This window comes from Macrobrachium rosenbergii, chromosome 23, assembly GCF_040412425.1.
Source record: "Macrobrachium rosenbergii isolate ZJJX-2024 chromosome 23, ASM4041242v1, whole genome shotgun sequence".
Classification (NCBI taxonomy): domain Eukaryota; kingdom Metazoa; phylum Arthropoda; class Malacostraca; order Decapoda; family Palaemonidae; genus Macrobrachium; species Macrobrachium rosenbergii.
Genome location: NC_089763.1, coordinates 39,889,234 through 39,911,788, shown reverse-complemented (window position 1 = coordinate 39,911,788; position 22,555 = coordinate 39,889,234). Strand labels below are relative to the sequence as shown.

Genomic DNA, 22,555 nt, shown 5'->3' with positions numbered 1-22,555 from the left:
TGGATATTTGAACCTTTTTGGCTTTTAAGATGAACTTAAAAATTGATGCAAATTCAGTTAACACATTTTGAAACTCATCTTATACCTTTGCCAGATTTTCAGTTTACTTGTGGTACTTTTATGCTTGAGGTTTAGTTTATACATGTAAAGATATGTAATTGTAAGAGTCTCTATTATTTGAAAGTGAGTTTTCTACAAAAAGGTTTGTAATCACATTTTTTTCTTGTGTCTTTGGCAGACCAGTGTATTAGCTATGTAACTTTATAGTAAGAATACATTTAAGTAATTCATGTATTTGCTGCTTGATTCATTCTGTGATTCTGTATTCATGTGTAGTTTGGTATCATAAACAGAGAATGATTTATAATTATAAAATCAGTGGTTATTCTAGTATAGCAGTCATAGATCTACAAGAATCTTAATATCCGTGTGGAATATTAATTTCTTTTATTTTTCTATTGCAATTAAATCTTTTTAATATTTTGGCTGATAGCTGTTATATAAATATAGATCTTTGTTAGAATAGGGCATTGTGTTCCAAAAATTGCAATTTACAGTGTTTTTGTGATGTTTCACATAAGTTTTTTTTCCCTGGGTCATCTTTTTTTTAAAGATTGCTTTAAACAGGAAAACTGGTGATCTCTGGAAAACTTCTTCATTTCAGGGTGCTGGAAATCAGAGAAAATGATGATCCAAGAAAGTCCGAAGGGCCTAGAAAATTGGTTGAAGTCTTTACATACCCAGCAAAGGAATTAGAATCAGACACAGTAAGTGTTTAAGTGTTTGTAATCATATTGGTAAGAGAACTTCAACTAGGCAAACACTGTATACTTGTGTGTAGAATTTAATTTTTATCATTGTACACACCTTCAGAATTTAAAATAATATCAGTATTTCATGGTGCATTATTTACATTATTGTTTCTTAGAAATTACCCTGATTTATGTCTGCATGGAGGACAGTTCTTGCCTTTAGAAGTAAATTTGTCTTGTCTTTAGGTCGGTCACACCTGAACCAAAGGATATTTGATAGATGCTTTATGCAACTCGAATCTCTGAGAATAAAGAATATGAATTAATTGCAACAATAGAAAAGGATTTATGGAACTGTCCTGATTCAACTGACTATAAATGATAAGACTCATAAAAAAATTCTTAAAAGAAATTTAGTCACAACTTCAGCATGTTCTATTTATCAAAGTATTAAATTTTCAACAAGTTTTAATTCATGAGATAGAATAGGGCTCATTATTCTGCTTATTTTGTTTCACATAAAATGTTGTTAGGCAATAGCTAAAATAATTTTATAACTAATTATCCCTAATAGAAATTCTCTAAGGGAAGAAAAAGAAAAGTAGCAATATTGAAGTAGGTGAATACTGCATGTGTGCAATAAAATCCATCAAGTCTCAGCTGTCAACCTAGGTATTGAAAACCTTATAGGTATTTATGAGTAAAACGTTTAAAGGAGGGTCACATTTTGGGAAGAAGTGATTAAATGATGGAAATGACATTGATGCACATATATTCTCTTTTCACATTTTTTCATTGCTAAATCAGTGTATCCTTTTTTCATTATTCAGCAGTTTGTTTTGTCTCTCTCTGCTACAGAGAACCAAAGCTTATCCTCTTCTAAGTGTTCCAACCACTCTTCTACCAAGAAACCAACCATTTTGCTTCAAAGTACCCAAGCCATTCTACTTCAAAAGACCTGAGCTACTCTATAAACAAGGGCCTGAGCTGTCAACTTTAAAAGATCCCAGCAGCTGTGCTTTATTATTATTATCCAGAAGATGAACTCTATTTATGTGGAACAAGCCCACAGGCGCCATTGACTTGAAATTCAAGCTTCCAAAGAATTTGGTGTTCATTAGGAAGAAGTAAGAGGAGGTAAAGGGAAATACAGAAAGAAGAGATCTCACTTATTAAAAAAGAAAAAATAAATTAATGAATAGATAAAAATGTATTAAGATGCAGGGAGAATAGTATTAGAGTAGTAATGCATTGCATCTTTGAACTTCTGAAGTTCTAATTGCACGACATCCTCAGGAAGACTGCTCCACAGTCCAATGGTGTGAGGAATAAAGGACCTCTGGAATCAAGAAGTTTGATAGCAAGGCACATTTACTGCATATTGGTGCTGCTGTTCAGCAAATCTTGTTGCTCCTGGCAGAAAAAGGGGATCAGGGATCATTTGAGAGTGTGAAAGATTGTTGAAATACGACTTATGGAAAAGTGACAAACAAGTGACCATCCTTTGATGGTCCAAGTTCTAATTGCTAATACAGTAATAGGAAACAGAAACCTACCACCACGAACCACCATATCTAAAAGAGATAAATCTCTGGCAGAAGCAGACATCCACACTGGAGAACAGTATTCTAGTAAAGGAAGGACAAATAATTTAAAACAAGTTGCATTGATATTATCACTGTTATAAATACTGTATATGAGGCCTTTTGTACAATACCACACTTTCATGCAGAATTTGCTTACACTTTCATTAGTTGTTTCTCAAAAGTAAGATGTATCAAAGTTGCTACGAATGTCAGGGGGATACTTACTTGATTCTGGGTGGCAACGGATGAATGTAGGGAGTTCCTTACATTTATTATACATCTGACTCAATATTAGGACAATTCGTAGACAAACAATGGAAAGTCTGTGGCTTAGGGCCTTCTTCATGTGAGGGAAAATTACGTAAACTCAAGGGTTCTCTTAGCTAATTATATTTACACAGCAAACAGAGATCAGAGGAATGACAAATTACAAGGCAGGTAATAATAAGGGCCTGCTAAATGAATGAATCCTACACAGAATGAATATTCTACGCTGATGATGTCTTCATAACAGGAAACATCGCAGTGGGGGTAGAAGGGGGACTGCACATGGATAGAGCCGAGGGATGCCACAGGCAGGGCCTATTTGCAATATATGTCAGACAGTTACTTGCTAGAATAAAAAGATGTTCAACGGGAACTGAGAAATACACAGATGGTACCAAATAACTCAGTTCAACACTAAATGCATAATTATGTTAACACTGAATGCTCCAACACAAATTACTGAAGGTAATCGCACAATGGAAAATGAATGAAATCAGGCAGAGAAATAAGAGGAATCGTGACTGACTAAGAAACCTTATTTCTGTACATTACCTTCGTCGAGCTGACGGTGTCAATGTTCGATAGGGCGCTGGCAATGGAGGAGGGAATTAAAATGCCACTACCAAGGTATACTGTTTTGAACCTTGTGGTCGAACACGTGGAAAGTTCGAGGGTCTAGCAAGGTTAAGGACATCTGTCCTGGGTGGTGTTGTGAGCGCTTCTTTCTCTCGATTTTCATTGCATCGTCAATAAATAACCTTCGGAGATTACGCTGCTTGCATCTGGTAGGTGGCGAAAGGTCAGTCTTCGTCACATTTTCTCTAAAGGCCACATGGCAGCAGTCAACCTAGTGGAGGGTTAACATAGTGGTGGCGCCAACTTTCTTTTTTTCTTTTGGCTCCTCCCTTGTCACTGCTTGATGCCAAGAAGGTACAACGATCATCTGGGAATAAGGCCTTAGGCAGTCATTTTGAACAGACAGAAGAGTTAGGCTTAACCATTTTGGGGAATGAAGGAGAGAGTTTATGAAGGGGCAAGTGGAAACCCACAGTTCTAGTAATTAAAACAATTGAAATGAATTTTATTTCTTTCTCTTCTACGTTACAGATGTAAAAATGGACACAGGTGGCTTGGAAAAGAGGCCCCATCCGTTGCAACACCTAGAATAGTTAAAGCTTCAGATTCATTCAGCAGAGTCCCATTGACTTGGAGAGGAGGAGGGGTTGGAAAATTTGTACAAGATCTGCTAATCAACAGTGTTTTCATTTTACCGGGGTTCAGCCTCATACCCCACCGACTATGCCATTCACTAATCCACTCCATGTCCTGATGAGACTAAGGGCAGCTTCATTTTTCATCAGTGGAGACTTTACACCTTCAAGTGTAGGATCATCCGTATACTGAATAATCTTGTTTTCCAGGCCAACAACCACATCACTTGTTTACACTAAAAATAACAGTGGGCCAAGAACACTGCCCTGTGGAACCCCTGACAAAGTAGGTCTGTGTTCGTTGAAGATCCCATCAACAACTTGTTACTGCCTACTTGTAAGGAAATCTTGAAGTAAACCTAAGACATTTCCACCTACTCCAAGATTCTGGAGTTTATAAATAAATGCCTTGTGATTCACTAAATCGAAAGCAGCGCTAAAATCTATTTGAATTATCTACACTCAAAACCCATATCAAGGTTCTCTTGCAAATGGCATGTCAAATCCAAAAGAGCTTCCAATATGCATATTAACTATCAGAAAACAATCCTTTAGATTCCACATACTTATATAGTGGCTTCAAAGGATTTGAGTCATTCCTTTTCATTCAGAGGACCCAAGCCACTATATTTACAAGGGCCTGAGTTGCTTTACTTACAAGACCAGAGCCAGTTGGCTCTACTTTAAAGGCTCCAAGCCACTACACTTCAAAGAACCCAAGCCACCATACTTCATAGGACCTGAGCCACTTTGCTTCAAAGAACTTTTTCACAGGATTCAGCTGTTTTCAGCATCATAGATTTGAGTTGCTTAACTGTTAAAAAATCATGTAGCACGAAGTCAACTATTCCATGTAGCTATACCAATAAAAACTGAGCCAAATGTGCCACTAATCCTTGAGCTAGTCAGGTAGTAAGGGTCCAGATTGCTTTTTAACAAGAACTCAAGCCATTCTAGCTCTTAGGTTGGAAACCACTTTGCTTCTAAAGATGCAGAGTGCCACAGGACAGGACTTTTATTATTGACTTAATCATTTCCTGTCTGAAAGATTCTGGTCAGCTGGAAGGGAGGACAGGGACTCTTGTCAGGAACAAACCCAAGTTTGTGCATACTACTCACCTGTCAAAGTTTTACTACACTTCTACTTCTTCCCTCTGGGAATTTTGTCATGGGATGGGCACTGTAAGCAATAGGTTTGCACTGAAAAATTTTTATTTTATAAAAAAAAAAATTGCTGTACTTTTTTATGTATAATAACAAAACCTTTAGAGGCCAGTTTTATGAAATTTGAGATTTTTGTGTCAGTTTAAATTGATTAAACCACTTAGAAATAATGCTTTTTGACAGTATTTGGTCCTTGATTGGTATTTCATGATCACATCTGATTACTGTATTGTCAGACTGCACAAAGATTAGTGCCTTGTTCAATTAGTGGTTTTTCTGTCATGGAAGGCTAACACTGAAGATCTTACAGTGTATATTATTGTTTAACCTTTTCCTCCTGTACTGTATTATAATTTTTATTATTGTAAATTTTCTAATGACCTTTTGTATATATTGCAGGCCCCAGAAGCTGTGTATTCTCGGTCAGGACGAATTGTGAAAAACAAACTCACTTTCGATCTTTCTTTGAACCGAACAGTGGCTTTTGATGTTGAAACTGATTTAATGATAATGGTCATTGTGGAAGCCAGGAGAGACACAGTAAGTAATATAATTAGTGATGACTTTTTGAAGGCTGTAATTTTAAGTGTTGTGTTGATTCCTCTTCATCTGAGACTTCCTTTTCTCACAAGAATATTGGGGAATGCTTCAAGTTTCAAAGGTTTAAGTTTTCACAGTTATCATACCGCTGTTGGATGTCAGATACGATGCATGAGCATTTGAAAGACTTTCCAATTTTAGGAAGTGAAAAGCTGCTTTTGTATTGTAGCTTGATGCCATTTGCTGTATTTGCTGGCAAATGGGCAAATTTATTCTCCTATTTTATGCTTATACTCTACTGTATTTGAAATAACAATTTTGATAATTAGGCTTTGCCAGTAAAACAGCCTCTCAGATTTGGGGTATCATAATACAAATAGCCCTGACTTACAGACAGGGTATGTTCCAAACCAAAAAGTATGTCGGGATGGACCTAAGTTAGGAACTTAATGTAATGCATTTATTATCATTTTAAAGTATGATGTTCTGAATTACTTGCAGAATGGGATTTTTATATATGCATCTTTTAAGAATTGTATTTCCCAAGCATCGAAGAAGCTATTTTTTCCCTAAGATAAGTCTTGGAAATTTACCATGCATCCTAGAGGCCGAAGGTTATGTTTTCATCAGCTTATCCTAACCCAGGAGGAAGGTTATCTTTGCTCTTTTTGTGAAAATTTCTTCAGAAATTCACACCTTGTCTTGTTATTTTGAGGTTTTAAAGATTAAGATGTTTTCTTATAGGTATATATTACTACAAATAAGAAAACACTGTATTGTGTGGATTGTAATCTTGATTCTAATTTTGTTTTGTTCCATTTGGGATGTCTTTGTGCCATGTGTTAAGCAAGTATAACTGTGCAATAAAATGTTATTTTGCATCTAATATCACCTGTGGTGGCCTTTTGGTGGCCTTTAGTTTTCCTTTTATCCAAGTAAAGTAAATTGCTGCATGAACCTATATCCAATACTGTACTATCAAAAACTAAAGTGCTGCATCAGCAGCAGCCCTGTCAGTTTTCACGCCTGAGAAATTGTTGGCCAATGAAATTAGTGACAGCACAGTAGGAGCAGTTATACCATATACGTTACGTCATCATGTGTTCATGTTTTTCAGTTTGCTGGTGTGCCATCTTCAGAAAAGATTATTTAATATTAAAGTCAACAAACTTGAAAAAATACAAAGTATTTTGATGATAAATGAACTGAAAAACTACAAAAATCCATGTGCCGTACTAACTGAAGTACTCTACGTCAATGCATTGAGACAGTCAAATGCACACAATGAACAGCCGATACAAACCCATCAGCTCAAGAGTGTTTCACTTGCTTCTTATGTTTACTCTTTGTTTTCGGAATTTTGCTAGTCACATCATCACTCACCTCCAACCCCATGGGCTTACTTTTTTTTAATGTGCATGGTTAGACTTAAACAAAATAATGCATGTTTGCCTAATGTTTATGCGAGGTGCATTTTTTAATTTTCAGCCATCGGTTTATTTTTTCAGATATCTTCTACCCCTCTCCTTGTGTACACTGTAGGCATTATTAAAGATTCTTTGCAACATCCCTTCGGCCCCTAGCTGCAGCTTGCTTTCATTGCTTTTACTGTACCTCTGTTCATATTATCTTTCTTCCATCTTACTTTCCACCCTCTCCTAACAGTTGTTTCATATTGTAACTGTGAGGTTTTCCTCCTGTTACACCTTTGAAACCCTTTTACAATCAGTTTCCTTGTCAGCACTGAAAGACTTCATGGGTCCCAGTGCTTGGCCTTTGGCTTAAATTTTATTTTCCGTTCCACCCCAGCACCTTCCCCCATCTAGGGTATGCACAGCTGTTTGTACCATACAAAATGTTATGAAAGGGGTATTGTGATAAATTAAAAATAAAATAGTATATTTGTACGTTAAGCATCTAAAGGTTTTAATGTCTGTCATTAATTTTTATTTCTTCTTCGTCAATGATTATCAAGTGCAAATATACATACCCTGTAGCTGACCATATTACAGTATTTTATAGATTAGAAGCTTATATTAATTATTGTAATGTGTGAATCATGACTAATGTTTTGATGTGTATGTAAAATAGCATAGCTTTTGCACTGCAGTGTAAAAATGCCCTACACACACACACACACACACACACTTGCACACTTGCACACACCCATATTGTACTTTCTTATGATGCAATCCCACCTCAATACTTGTAATCTCTGTGGGCTGTCAACAGGATATGGAGATTTGCACTGTGATATTTTTGTTGTTAATGTTGAACATCAGCCTAAATAATATAAAAGTTATTCTGTCTCTAATGTTTTTTGTACTTTAGCTTTTGCACTCCAGCGTAAAAATGCCGTGCATACCAACACTTCACACACCCGTATTGTACTTTGCTTATGGTGCAACCCCAACTCAGTGCTTATAATCTCTGCAGGATGTCAACAGGATATGGAGAAATGCACCATTGAGATATTTTTGTTAGTTCATGTTGAGCATTAGCCTAAATAATACAGAAGTTATTCTCTCTTATATGCTTTTTGTATTTTTCTTTCCAGAGTAAAAACAGTTCATATATAGCAAAAGCTACATTTTATGATAGTGTGACATATGAATATCTTCATGAACTCATAATAAATGAGGGCATTTATGGAGACATTGAAACATCTCGTCTAAATATACACTTTGAGAGGGATGTTTTAAATATAGTATCATATGACTCAGGAAACTCAAAAATATTTTCATACAGACTACATGAAATTTTTGAAGAAAGTGAAGATTATTGTGACAATGGGCCAAAGTTGATCCCTTATTGTAATATTAGAAGGTATGCAATAATTCAAAGAGGACGCAATTTAAGGGCTCAGCTGGAAGGACGAAATTCAAGATCTCACCCATTGTGGCAAGGAAGATCTAGGGGAGATCTGGCTCAGAGCAGCCGACAGTTGCGACGGAGACGATCAAGAGACGATCCGGGTCAGAGCAATCAGCAGATACGAAGGAGAAGACCAAGAACACAGTTTACTAATACTCGATACGACTCTGGAGAGGCAGATTCCTCTAGTGAGTGGAGTCCATAGATAGAAAGCACATAGCCCTTTCAGATGACATGCACTCTGCACAGTACAAATCTCTCTTCATTCTTAGATATTAGTTATCTTTATTACCCTGTTTAATTTCTTATATTTTCTTGTAAATGATTGATACTGCATCATGATTACTGGAAGTGATTCTATGGCAGTGATATACCATTTTCTTCAGGTTTTTTCTTTTTTAATTTTTTCTTTTGCAACAATCATTGCAGAATGAGTGATAGGTGACAACATTAAGTTTACTTAGAAAAATACAGCTGAGATCTATGGTAATTTTTTAAAAATTCAGTACAAACCCATTACTTTAACTTGCCCTGTTTATGCATTGCATGCTGTTCCCAGACACAATTCCACTTTTAGAAGAACAAGATCTGATGTCTCAGATCCCTGAACATGAACTGAATACCTTTTTGTGTAGTCTAGTCTGGCTGTGATGGAGTCATGGGGATTATAAAGAGGGTAGTTTGGCTAATTTCTTTATTTTTAAAAAGAACTACAGGTTGTCCATCACTAATCCGGCATCATTGGGACCTGGAGGGTGCCGGATTATCCATTTTGCTGGATTAGCCATTTATTAGGCTAGAATACACGAAACCCAGTAGCTAAGCGCCTCATCTTAGAATTAAAATATCCCATAAATCAGTACAAGTTGGTTAATAAAGAAAAGACAATTATCAAATACAGGTAGCGCTCGAGTTATGATAATTCGACTTACGATATTTCAAGTTTACAATGGGGTTAGCAATTAATACCGGTACGAAAATATTTAGGAAATATTTTTAGATTTCGCTCAGGCGCAGGCAGCAGGTACAATCAGGCAGCGAGAGAGACCAACTTACAATAGAAAAACTTCTTTTCCTCCATCTCTTTATTCCATCTGCTGGTTAAAAAAGTAAAAGAGAATGATAAAAGTATTGTTAGTAACGTTACACTCTTGCGTAAATGCGTACAGTCATAAACAACCGAACGGGAAACTGTTGGTTTGCTAATAATCATATTGGATAACAACTGTTTTGCTTGTATTTCAACCATCGTATGGTAATACACAATTACTGTAGTTATGTTACAAATGACGTTAAGTACAGTACAATAAGACTGATATATTTTTTACACTATACAGTACCCTTATTCGCTTTGGAGAAAAGATCGGCAGGGAAATATACTGCTACAGTAACTTTAAGCTGCAAGTTGTAGCTGAAGCTGAGAAAACAATGTTCAAGCTGCTAATGACTATAAATTATTGTGCATCGGCAACATGGATGAAACTCGACCGTAAATAAAACTGGAGAGAATGTATTTTAATTAAAACTACTGGGCATGGAAGAATACAAATTACTACTGTTTTCACGCTGATAAAAGATAAATACGTAAAGCTTGTATTATGATGAAATCAAGAGAGAAAATAGCGAACGGAACCTTGATTTTTTTTTACATAAAACAAACATGCCCCCAAAATGGCCAGCCGCGATTCCCGCGAACGTCATATATTAACGAAAAAAATAGCTAAATTAATTTCACAACGAGGCGTATTTAAGTTATATTTCGACTTAAAAACACTTCGTATAACGAAAAATATCCTTGTCCCAAATAAATAAAGTATCCATATTCATTTACGCTAACTAGAAGCAAGAAAAGCGCTCCGAACTTAGTTAAATGCAGCGAAATAAACACCGTGATATCGATTCCCAAAACAAAACATTGATCGCGATTTATAATACAAAAGCAATATGAGAATATATGCAATTGGAAACAATGTAGTAAAGCATAACTTTTTAAAAAATCCATGACAAAGATGCACATTCGTTATGTTGATGTTTGTATAATACTGTTAATGTGTGAATATAGTTCAGTATAATGTAGGCTAGGCTACCAGTTTGTTGATGCAGCACACTGCGCCACCAAATCGAAGCGACCTGCGAGCGAGTTAGCGCAGCGACCCGGGAAATTTGAAAATTAGTGCAGAAACATTAGAAATTACTCTAGCCGAAATTTGTGCCAGGTTACTGATTGCCGGATTAGTGATGGTCAACCTGAACATTTCTTTTATGTCAAACCCATTACTTTAACATGACCCACAAGCAGTGTAAGTAGGAGGTCTGTTGAGCTACTGATGCTCTGATAAGGTGAAAAGGACTTCAAGAGATGAGAGCTCTTGGGCAAACATGCATAAAGAAATTCAAGAAGCAGGGGATAAAGATTTAAGCTTGAACCTTGTTTGACAATTGAAGGAACATAGCTGTAGGTGTGAGAGCCCAAACATCATGTGCAGTAACTTCTTGTAGAAAAGGCAGGGTTGGACAGTTAAAGAAAGTAGGAAGATTAAACTCTGATATAGTTACTAGGCCAAAAAAAGTTAGGGAGGACATCCTTGCAAGCTCTTGTGGAAGGAAGACAGCAGCCTTGCACTTGAGGTTTTGGGAAAAAAGTCAAGCTAGCCTTAAGATTTCAACAGAAACATGTGCATTTAAATGATCTGGGGTGATGCATTGTGAATCTCTCCAAGGGAATGAAGTCAATGAAATACACGGATAGTGTAAACTTAATCCAAGATGGTCAGATTCCTTTCAGCAAAAGAGCAAAGGACAGTAGGGCCAAGAAATCTCTTGATGCGGCACACTCAGCACAGCGGTCAACCAGATGCATTCCATTGGCAGTGTGGGTGCTTGGGTTTGCAGCAGCACACTCAGCACAGCTGTTAACCAGACACATTCCAGGATGATGGATGTATGACAGACAAGTTCGGTTTCACATCCATGATTCAAGCCTTGTGCTTGCAACTTCCTGTAATTTTGCCTGATTCACCGGGAGATCAACAATACCTCCAAACTACATTCCGACAACTTGTGTTTGGTTCCTAGAAGCGCCATTTATTTTGACTTGATGTAGTTACACTCCTCTTGTGAGGAGTTGGGGATGTAAGCAGTAGCTGCTGCTGCTGCAATTACCAGTTGATCCACAACCAGAGGTGAGTACTATGTGGATCTTAAGACAGTTTCAGGAGTTTCAGTGTCCAAATAGGCACTCCTTTGATAGCAACAACACCAAGGTAGTGCCCTGGTTACACTATCCTCCTCCAGAGACACTTCGTTCTTAGGAACATTGACCAAGACAGCAGTCTCCTACACTTCCTTTCCTGGGACTTAAGCACAGTTCTTTTTAGACTTTCTGGAGTCTAAGATCCAAGATAGACACTCCTTGGTGTGATAGCAACAACACCATGGTAGTGCCATGGTCAACAACAGGTCTTAGTGTCCTTCATCTGCTCTATTACAGTGCAAGTACATGAGTAGACAGAAGAACATTCAGTGCATTGGGATGTCATTACAACATTTATTCGCTGAAGTCAGGAGATAAAAGCAGTTGATCTTTACACCTTGACTTCTGGATTCTTTCAACTTCTAAAGAAGCTTGATCATGGTCCTTCTTTCTCGACTTACTGAAGTTGGCGCTGTTCTTTTCTGTCTTCTCTCACCTTTGGTACCCATTTACATCTGGAAGCTTACGCCTTTTGTCATTCTGCGTGTTTCGAAAGTGTTCACTGAGATGGATCATTCCACTTCCTTGGTCCTATGGTGCCAGTGACAGTTTAACGTCTATGTTGCCTCCGTAAAGACTAGACTTTCAACCCAATGCTAATGATTCGTTCGTTACCTTCAAGTTGGCCGAGAAATGGTGTCTAAATTGTCATTTCTCTGACTAGTGAGATGATCAAATAAATGTACCTTGCAACTTCTTGTGGACATCAGTGCTTTTCGGACCAGATCTTTTGAGGCCAGGGGCATCGGTCTGTCCATCACATTCAGCAAGAACCTGTCGGTCGAATACTAGGATGGAATGTAATCGTGCAGATCACATTCAACTCCTTTTACCTTGGGACGTTACCCATAGGTCCTTGGACTCCTTTTCCTTTGGATCCTGTGGTGGATGATCAGCAAGTCATTTAGTTCACCCAGCTCTTGAGGGACAGGTTGCATCTCACCTAAGGTGTGCGGCTGCTAGGGGAAGGTGTGTGCGGGACTGACTTCCATTTCCCCTATCTTCCTTCCTCTTCCAGTGGGCAGAGGAACAGTGAACAAGTGGCCACGTGCTGGACTGGTGCACATGCAGGTGATCTAGATGACTGAGTATCCTATCTAACTATTTGGATTAGTAGATGCAAATCCTTCCTTCTCTCTACCAAGTGGAGAGATGGGCTGAATACTGTATGAGCAAACCAGTTGGTTATTCTTAGCTTTATAGTCTCCGACACTGTGGGTTCATCCAAACCTTTTCAAATCAAGGATATTACATCCCTTTAATTCAAAATGCTCAGAAGTCTGATGGTTGAACATCTCTCTTGTCCAGTGGATCAGAGGTATGGTCTCCTTCCTTTGCTCTTTCATGACCAGGAAGATAGTACCCAGATGAGCCGAACCACCAGTCAGTTCAGAGATTTACTCTGAATCCTCCCTCCAAAAGTAAGTCTCCCATGTGTAAAGACTGAGGGTTTGTATTTGTGTAGGAACAAATAACAAATTTTTTTTAAGTAATTTGTGTTTTTCCTAACATACAAACCTGAGGCCTTTACATTAAGGGCCCACCTCTTATGAGTACCACCCCTCATACTCTTACCTGGGCCAAAAGGTAAACTGCATAGAACTGAATATATCCGTGCCAACTGGGTGGGCGGTGCTTCCACCCTACCATCAGTAACTGTTACCATAACCAACCTTGCAAAAGTTTCAACTGCTGGACTTCCAGCTTGCTGAAAGTTAATCTCATATGTAAGGACCTCAGGTTTGTATGTTAGGAAAAATACAGATTACTTTAAAAAAATTGTCATTTTTCTAAAAAGGTTCCATGTGATGCTAATCATAAAAAGTATTTGGTTGAAAAGGCTGCATGCTTCTGGAGTTGTTGGATTCATTGAATGATGTTGAAGACAAGATTCCTCCCTCCAGAAATCTTAGCTGGAGAAAACCATAGATTTTGTGTTGTCATGAGCTTCTTACATAAATTACATGCTTTATTTTGCTGAGAGCATCTTTGAAATTTCCAGTTGTCATTTGTATATTGTTCTCCAGTTTATTACACAATAGCTTTGTTGTTGCCTTCCATGCTAGTGACACTGACCAGGAAGGGTAAGAGTGGGCTTTCATATGATGGCAGAAAATTTCATTCACTTTGATTTCAAACTAAAAAGTGACTTGTTGAAATGCAGAGCAATTATCTGGTGTAGTTGGGGGGTTTATTATCCATCCCCTTGAAGGGTTTTTGCTGACAGTGTATCTCACATAGTGCATTTTATGCAGAACTAAGAGTGCAGTGTAGTATCCCTTCAACCCAGGTATGTTGCTTTCAGCCTTTCACTCTTTGTGTTGTGTTCCCTTTGATAACTTCCCAGTTAGCAATCCAGCTTATTTCACTTTACCCTATTTCAGTTTTTGCTAAATTCAGTAGCAATTCTTTGGGCAAAACCAATAAGAGTTGTAAAATTAGCAGGTTTTCTTGAATACGTACTCAGATTGGACTTATAAATGCAGTACATAGTGTCATGTACTCCATGAAAAGCACTGGTGTGTCCCAGTTGCTAGAGGTTTGAAAAAAAACTTGAACTCTGTTTTATTCATGTCTCAGTGATACAAGAGGACTGGCCTCAAAGCTGAATTGCCTTGTGCTGTGATTGTATTGAAAAACATGAATTTATCCTTTGATGCTTTGTGTCTTCATGTTTGATTTCCTGTGTAAGTAAAACTATTTGCTTGGTCATTTTTTCCAAGTACAATGCCATGCTTGTGTTTTCATAATTAAAAACTTACTCAAGTATTGTAAAAGTAACTGCCTTTCTGGGTGATTCTTTTTACTTTTGCAAGAAACATTTATTTTAGCCATCATATCTATCTGCAGAGGCAACGTTTCTAGTAAATTTGAGGCTGTGAATTTGCTTTTTTTTTTTTTTTACATGAAATAGTTGAACGATCAAGGGCTACCTTGTGCAATATTATTATCACACCTTTTCACTGCCTGTATCTTTTGCATATCCAGATTATTCACTGGTTGAGGAAAGGTTCTAAATAATTTCTTCAAATCAACAGATTTCCATATGTTGAAAATGACTATATAGGTTCTAAGGTTCATTATTATTATTATTATTATTATTATTATTATTATTATTATTATTATTATTATTATTATTATTATTATTATGTGGTAGTAGTAGTAGTAGAAGTAGTAGTAGTAGTAGTAGTAGTAGTAGTAGTAGTAGTAGTAGTAGTAGTAGTAGTAGTAGTAGTAGTAGTAATAATTAGATTGATGAGTCAGAACACTTGACTCATAGGGTTAGCCATTAAAGTCTAAAGTAATTCCTGAACAATTTCTTATAATTCTTGTCCAAAACAGTATATTATGTAGTGTTTCTCTTCTTCATGTTTTGTGGGGTCATGTTTTACCATACTAAGTGTATTATTGAATCCATTAGTTTAACATCTGAAGAATACACAAGGCTGATGTTGAACTTTTATCTTGCTTCTGATTAGCCAATGTATTGTCATTGGAGATAGTAAATACAACACATTTACAGTATATACTTTCAAATGAAGCTTTAAGAAGAATATTAAGAGTTAGATGGGGATAGAGTTAGAGATGATACCATATATGAAATTACAGTAATTCCACACGGAAATGGAATAATGATGAAAGGGAGGTGAAGATGGGTTGGACATGTCCTTTGCACAATCCATGGGGAAATATTTTGTGAAAGTGCCTGCTTGGCTCCAGTGGGCACCAGAAGAGTTGGAAGACCCAGACCTTGGATTATAACCATGAAAGGTTTGGTTGGAGATGAATGGGGATTTGTGGAAGACTGATGCCAGGAAATGCATGAGTTGGGAAATTTCACAGAGGCCCTTTTTGTCATTCAGTGTTGGAGGCAGTTATGTAATTCTCAAATACGTACTGCATTATACATGATAAGTATCCAGAGGTGTCATAAACCATTATATTCTATAAAATTTTGCTAGTATGACAGTAAGAGCAACAGTTGCACATTCCATGAATAAAGGGAAGCAAGTTAAAAATATATATACATAAACATTTCAGTGATGAGTCCCCATTCTGCTTGTAACAATTAACTTCAGTGACATATGCTAGGAAGGCTCATTTTAATGTGAAAATTGTAAAGCTAATTTAAGACTTCAACACTATTAGTCTGTAGATAGAATATACTGTACTAAATAAGGAGCAATACTGACCAAAGCATTCTGAAAGTCAGGTGGCCCAACTGACAGAATGCTTTTGTTAGCTGTAATAGTACAAGAATTATGATGCAGTATTAATTTACATAGAAATGATAAATGGATTGCTAGCATGAGATCCACTGTTATTGGTTTATATGTTCAGTGAAGAGTGGTTATGTTGTTCATAACTGAAATCAAGTACAGTATCATGCTTGTGAAGTTTCATGGTGAAAATTTCACTTCCTCAATGAATCTGTAAGTGAAGTGAACTGTTTGCTACTTCACTTCACAAATATGATCCCTGAATTTGACCATGAAATGCAAGGTGAATTGTCTGTGTTACTGTCAGTGAGAGCACTGTCCATGATACTGCTAAGTGCTATAATGTATGATTGATCATTACAGGAATGGGAAGATTTATGTTCATTATGAAAAAGTCTGTGGTCGTCCTTGGATAATTATGGTTTTATTTAAAAGTTAATTCAATTATTAATATTTACTTTATATGCAGAATTGTTAAAGCTTTTTAGCATTTCATATGCTGTTTTATTTTAGTGAAAAACTTGCCAAATGTGTAAACCTTTATGGGTTATATCCCCTTCCTGCTCTGTGTGGAATAGTTTTAAGTAAGGAGTAGACCCCAGCTTTAACTGAAAAAATTATTTATTTATATGTCCATGCAGTGTTCAAACCTTTTATTTGTTTATGCATCGCTGCTTGGTATAGTGTATTGTTAGCCAAGAATAAATTTGCTAACAGATGGAAGAAGCCTTGAGATGTCCTCTCAGATTAGTAGGCCCTTTTCTCATTAGAGGGACCCCAATCTCCTGTATCACAAATGTCATTGCTCTCTCAGGTACTTTAAATTCAGAAGTATGTACAGTATATTATTCTAAAATTCAGTAATCATAACTTTTTTTATTATACAGTAATCCTTATTTACATGAAAAGATACTGTATAGAGTTTTGTACATGTTACAGTTAAGGTGTGCCATTGTGCACTGGCATTTCACAGTGTACTTTGTGGTAATATGACAGCAGTAAAAAAGATATGTGGCATTTCTTTATGTAAGTCAGCATTCTACAATCTTCAAACACTAGCTAACTTTGCTCAATGGACAAGTTATGTAGCCACTGGAATACATATGGGTAGTTATATTGTATTAAATTTAAGAGATGTCATTAATGAATCATTGAAATTTTTAATGTATAGCTTTTTATTCCTTTTGAGAAATATGTGTGATTAGTAATAATTAAGACATTCAACAAACTGTTGGGTTTTGGTGTCCTTCTGTTTACTAAAGACTATTCTCAGCTAACAACATACAATACCAAGCAGTGTAGTGCCAGTAAAGTAAAAGATTTTTTCTGTATGGAATATGTAAGTTAATATAGGCTTTATTTATCTAATAAGACTAAAAGATACTGCTGTATGTTTACCTCTTAACCAAAGGTGCACTGAAGTTTAGAAGTGTATGGTCCCATAATATGAGATAAAGTGCTTAGGAACTGATGTATGCTCTTGGGTCCTTAAGTAATTTCTACTTTTGTGCTAAGGGTTTTTTCTTCTTTCAACAAACACTGCCAGTTTACCTAAACTTGACCAGGCCTATTGGTATTAGATAGGTTATGTGAATATTACCATGGATACTTTTTTCATAGTAAATATATAGATGTAATGAACATTTTTGTTTTTTGGTTTGATTGTTATAGTCGCACAGTCATAGACAATCTAAGACGTTTTATTTAATTTAAAACACCAATACAGTAGCTGTTTTTTCTGCTCCAGGTTTATTTAGTGGATCTAAGTTAAGAATTAAATTACTCTATTGGAAATCAGTGGCTCAGTTTCATATCCTTTACTGTACAATGCAGTGATTCAAGTACTGTAGCATTTAAATTACTGTATTGACTGAATGTTGGGAACTAAACTTGCTTATGATGTTTTCATAAAGAAAACTTATATTAATATCAATTTTTTTTACATGTAAAAGTGAAAGGCATTTCAATACTTCAAAATGATTGTTCCTTGTTGACCTCAGAATTGAAAAGTAGTTTGTATTTATATATTGGTTCTTCACTTTTAATTTGTCATGAGTGCTAATTTTAAAGTTCAGAATTCATTTATGTATAATCTTAGAAAAGTTTAACCTCACCTTATTTCATGTAGTTCCAGAGAACTGATATTTATTTTTTGTTTTGTAGATTATATTATGAGTACCAGAAATTTTACTGCTTTATTGGATTCTTGTAAAAAATGTAGGGTAGATATGGTTTTTATATATCGTATCCTTTTGAAAGGTTCAGTTCACTATGTAATAGTATAGTATAATAGTACAAAAGTATTCACTGTATTTTGTATTATGATTATGTTGGTTTTGTGGATTTATGTGGTACCACAATATTTGTAGCGTTAATTATAATAGTTGTGAATATCATTTAATGTATGTAAGGTGTACGTCTGTGTAGGTAAATGAAGCAGCTGTGAAGCTGTTGCATGGGTTCTGCCTTGGTTTAGTATTTAGAACAAAGTGTGTGTGTCCTCTACTGTCATATTTTTAATTTTTTTTCTATGAATCCACTTCTCTTAAGGACAATAACTTACTATTAAGACAGTAGTATAGGGTATTATTTTTTCTGAATGGATTATTTATTCTTTTGAATTCATTGTAAAACAGAACCATCAAACCCCATTGAAAAGGTAACGTAAAGTAATTTATTATGATATAAAACAAAAGCAAAAGCAAAATTATCTTCATATACAGTTGAAATGCATAAAAAAATCATTCTTGTCAGTGGTGTCACTACTTGCCCCTTTTCTTAGTTCTCTCGTTTTTTTTCTGCGATTTAAACATCTGTAAATTGTTCTTTAACGTTGGTTTAGATGTTTAATCTCTCCAGGGGATGAGTGCCACAGGATTTAGAGGGATTTCTCTACCATTGTCATATAGTCATTTGTGTGACTGCCCTTTTTTCAGGATTTAAGACCTTTGAAACAATACTTATCTGTGATACCTGTTGCTTTATAGATCAATGATTTTTTAAAATATACCTCAGGCATATTTGCTGGTTTTATATATACTGTATTCATGGGTATTTAAGTCTTTGGACAGTGGAAATCCAAGTTGTAGTTTATAGCAAAGGGAATGTTAGATGAAGTGCTAAATTTGTCTTTAATCATTATGCTTAAGACCTAGATGATTGTGTCTGTTACAAAAGATAAACTTTGTCTTTGAGTTATTAAAAGGCAACTGAAATCATTACCATATTTTCAAGGGTACATATAAGTGGATATCATAAGGATAAATCATATTCCGTAGTGTTGAAAATAGCACAAGAATATTCTTATTTCAAAACTTAGAATTTACAGTATAATTATTAGAAGTAGACTTGTATGTATTTTGTGTCCATTTGTGTCTTCAGGTTATTTAGCAATATTCTTTTTTCTTGTTTATGTTAATTTTAATAATTCATGATCACAAATAAAATTGCCAACATCTGTTTTTATTTCCTTATAATATTTATACTCTTCAGTAGTATGTCATTATACTTATTTTTTCTTGAAAATTTATTAGAACAACGGAGTAACAGAAAATTTTGCAATATTACAGCCACAATAGTCAGCTGGAACATGATGTAGAGAGATGATTTCAGCATCTCATAAGTTTTTATAAACACACAGTGAAAGCACCACGCCGTGCATCAGATTGCTTTCAGCCTTTCAGTGGTAAGTTCCTTTCTAGTTCCCTAGAATTCCTACAGGCTAATTCATTTATTGATGGGGTTGTAGATAATTGGAATGATGTAAAGTAAATGTGTACTCAGGTTTAGCAAGGGGGATATATTCTTGAAAATCTGGTGTAAGGAAATTAATCTGTCATTTTTTGCTGAATTGAGGTGCTAATGTATAGGTACACATCCCCGTCCAAATATGTGCATTGTACTTATGAAGAATTAGAGGAATTTATTTCTGGTGATAGAAATTAATTTCTCGGCATAATGTGGTTCGGATTCCATAGTAAGCTGTAGGTCCCGTTGCTAGGTGACCAATTGGTTCTTAGCCACGTTAAATATGTCTAATCCTTCGGGCCAGCCCTGGGAGAGCTGTTAATAAGCTTGGTGGTTTGGTTAAACTAAGGTATACTTTTTGTTCTTGATGTACAGATATAATCCTGTTTCTAAACTTTTTTATTGAATCCATACAAACTCCTGCATCATATACTGTTTATTTTTCTATGTAAATGCTTGTGAAGACCATGTGTGCAGTATGTAGTTTAGTGAACTACTCTCTTCTTCTAAATCTGATATACTGTATTTTAATCATCAGTCGCAGTAACTTCGTAGGTTGCCATTTCATTCAGTGGATCTGGGAATATGCTCTAAAAACAATGATAAAAGTTTGTTTTTAGCTTCCCTTCAGTTCCCAGCTGCATTTGTCTGTTGTTTACTATTCATTTGTTTCCCTTGTTCTAATTCACCTGCCTGGCTGGCCAACTTTTTTAACTTCACTTAGCTCCAGTTTTCACATCCTATAAAAGAAGAAATTCTTTGGGTAATCCCAGGGAAAGTATAAAAAATAAAGACTTGGTGGTCTAATATTATTATACTTGCTCTTTCAGCTGGATTCTCCATTGTCATAAAGGCAATAGCGCATGTAGTGCAGGGAGAGCCAATATAGTAATAGAAGTTAATAGAACTTTGTAATAGGATTTTCCACCAATAATTGATAACTCCATTGTCACAACTAGCAATAAAGTAATGCTTATTAAAGACTGTAGTGAAACTGGTTCACTCACCATGCGCCACATGAATGTGAAGTCCATTCAACTTTGGAAAGTTACGATACATAGGAGACTTGTCCAGGGCAGTTACTGAACACGGTAACCTTACGTGTTAAGTATACCTTAGTTTTACCAGACCACTGAGCTGATTAACAGCTCTCCTAGGGCTGGCCCGAAGGATTAGACTTATTTTACGTGGCTAAGAACCAATTATTGCTAAAAGTCCAACTGTTCATTCAAGTTTCGCTGTTAAATAATTTACGTGTTTATATTGTCTTTCAGTTAGTATTTCGGGATAATTTGTGTGCACTATGTACAGTAAATTACATTGAAAACAGTGTAGGGGAGCTGTGTTGCCAAAATGTAGAAATTTTCATTTGGATGAAGTTTACCTGCACTTCATGATCTGGTGAGGATAGTATCCTCATGCCATGTGTGGATGAAAATTTGCATGGTCACAGCAAAGTTACTGATTAACACAATTTTTTTGGATAATAAGCGATAAATAGGGCATTTTTGAAATGAACCATTCGAGTGTAATGCCTTATTTCTGTATTTCCCCTTTTAAAGAATGAAGGTGATAAGTATAATTTTTTGGCAAAATATTCGGTACATTGGCTGGTGTTGTCAACATCTAATGCTAGCACAGCGGTTGTTTTTAAAATTAAAATTTCAAGACTAAAATCTGCAATACTTTGAAATCGATAACTGTTCTATCCAAGAGAGAGAAACAAGGATTCCATATAAGAACCATCCGAAAAATAGCAGTAAGGATGGGCCTATAAGTTCGATAACTAAATTAACTAATGCAATTGTGATGACACACAACAGGTACAATAATCAGCAATCACTTTTTAATAAGTATTTAAATCTTCAGACAATATGGAAAACAATACCTATCAAGAATAAGTTTTATCTTAAATTCTTTTCAGGTACGACATGCTCATAATATTATGGAAAGTATTCAGGCATTAACTACGAAGGTTTTTTCAAACTGACCAAAAAATTTAAAGTTAAAAAGCAGAAGTCAAATCTCAACACATTGAGATACGTTGTACTTTCAAGAGGTGAAAAAATGTGTCGAAATCTGGCATTACTACCTGAAGGAAGTCTACCCAACATCGTCCCTGTCATCATTATTGGTAATTTGTTTTTTTTAAATATTTTTATTGTATACAATTACATACATACCACTGGATTCTTGGGTTTGATCTACTTGGTCATGAATACTAGGCTAATCAACTGTGGCTAGTTCTTGATTGACGTGCTTTAACGATTGCGGCATATTATATGGTTGATTTGTGTTTCATATATAATTCTACCTAATTCTTTTCATAAAGGCAACATGAATAATTCTTATGCTTTGGATTCGTTAAAATTGGTGTAAATTCTCACATAGGCTAGACAGGGTTAGGTAGGATTTTCATGTAGCCTAGAGGTAAATAGCATACGTAGACGAAGCTGATCACGATTCCTTTGTCTGCACTTAGACCGTATTCCAACCCCTTTGGAAATATTAGCATAATAAACTGTAGTTTACATACAGTTCACATAATTCAAACCAAATTTGAGTTTTTCCAGTAGAATGCTGTAATGAACGTTGATTTTAACTTCCGACTCTCCATTGTGTTTGGAGTAGAGACAAGAAAAGGGGACTTCATTTTGTTTTCATATTGATGGAAAGAAGAAATGGATAAAATTTCAGTTTTTTCGGTGTAAACAATAAATTCTCCCAACTCAAGTGTTGGCAGCATATCTCCCAGTATTACTAGGGAACGTCATCATTTACCAAATAGTGAATGTTGTGTTGGTTTATTTTTTTAACAACATTCATCTTTAAACCTTCTTTGTCAGACGAATGTCATTGCAAACGAAGCTGCGCAGTAACACGACTAATAATTTTGGAATTGAAAACATGAACTCATGGTTTTTATAAGGAAACGGAATTG

General features: G+C 35.8%; 1 protein-coding gene across 1 annotated transcript in view; it reads left to right on the top strand.

Annotated features, from left to right (window-relative positions):
- The window catches only part of LOC136851531 (DDB1- and CUL4-associated factor 17-like), a 43,488-nt gene extending 21,179 nt beyond the window's left edge, over positions 1 to 22,309 (top strand). Inside the window, exons 8-12 of the mRNA XM_067125767.1 lie at positions 665 to 767; positions 5,380 to 5,520; positions 8,078 to 8,582; positions 19,437 to 19,552; positions 21,539 to 22,309. Coding sequence (XP_066981868.1) covers positions 665 to 767; positions 5,380 to 5,520; positions 8,078 to 8,582; positions 19,437 to 19,465 — 778 coding nt within the window. The 3' untranslated portion in view covers positions 19,466 to 19,552; positions 21,539 to 22,309. The remainder of the gene's footprint in view (positions 1 to 664; positions 768 to 5,379; positions 5,521 to 8,077; positions 8,583 to 19,436; positions 19,553 to 21,538) is intronic.
- Positions 22,310 to 22,555: the final 246 nt, after the last annotated feature.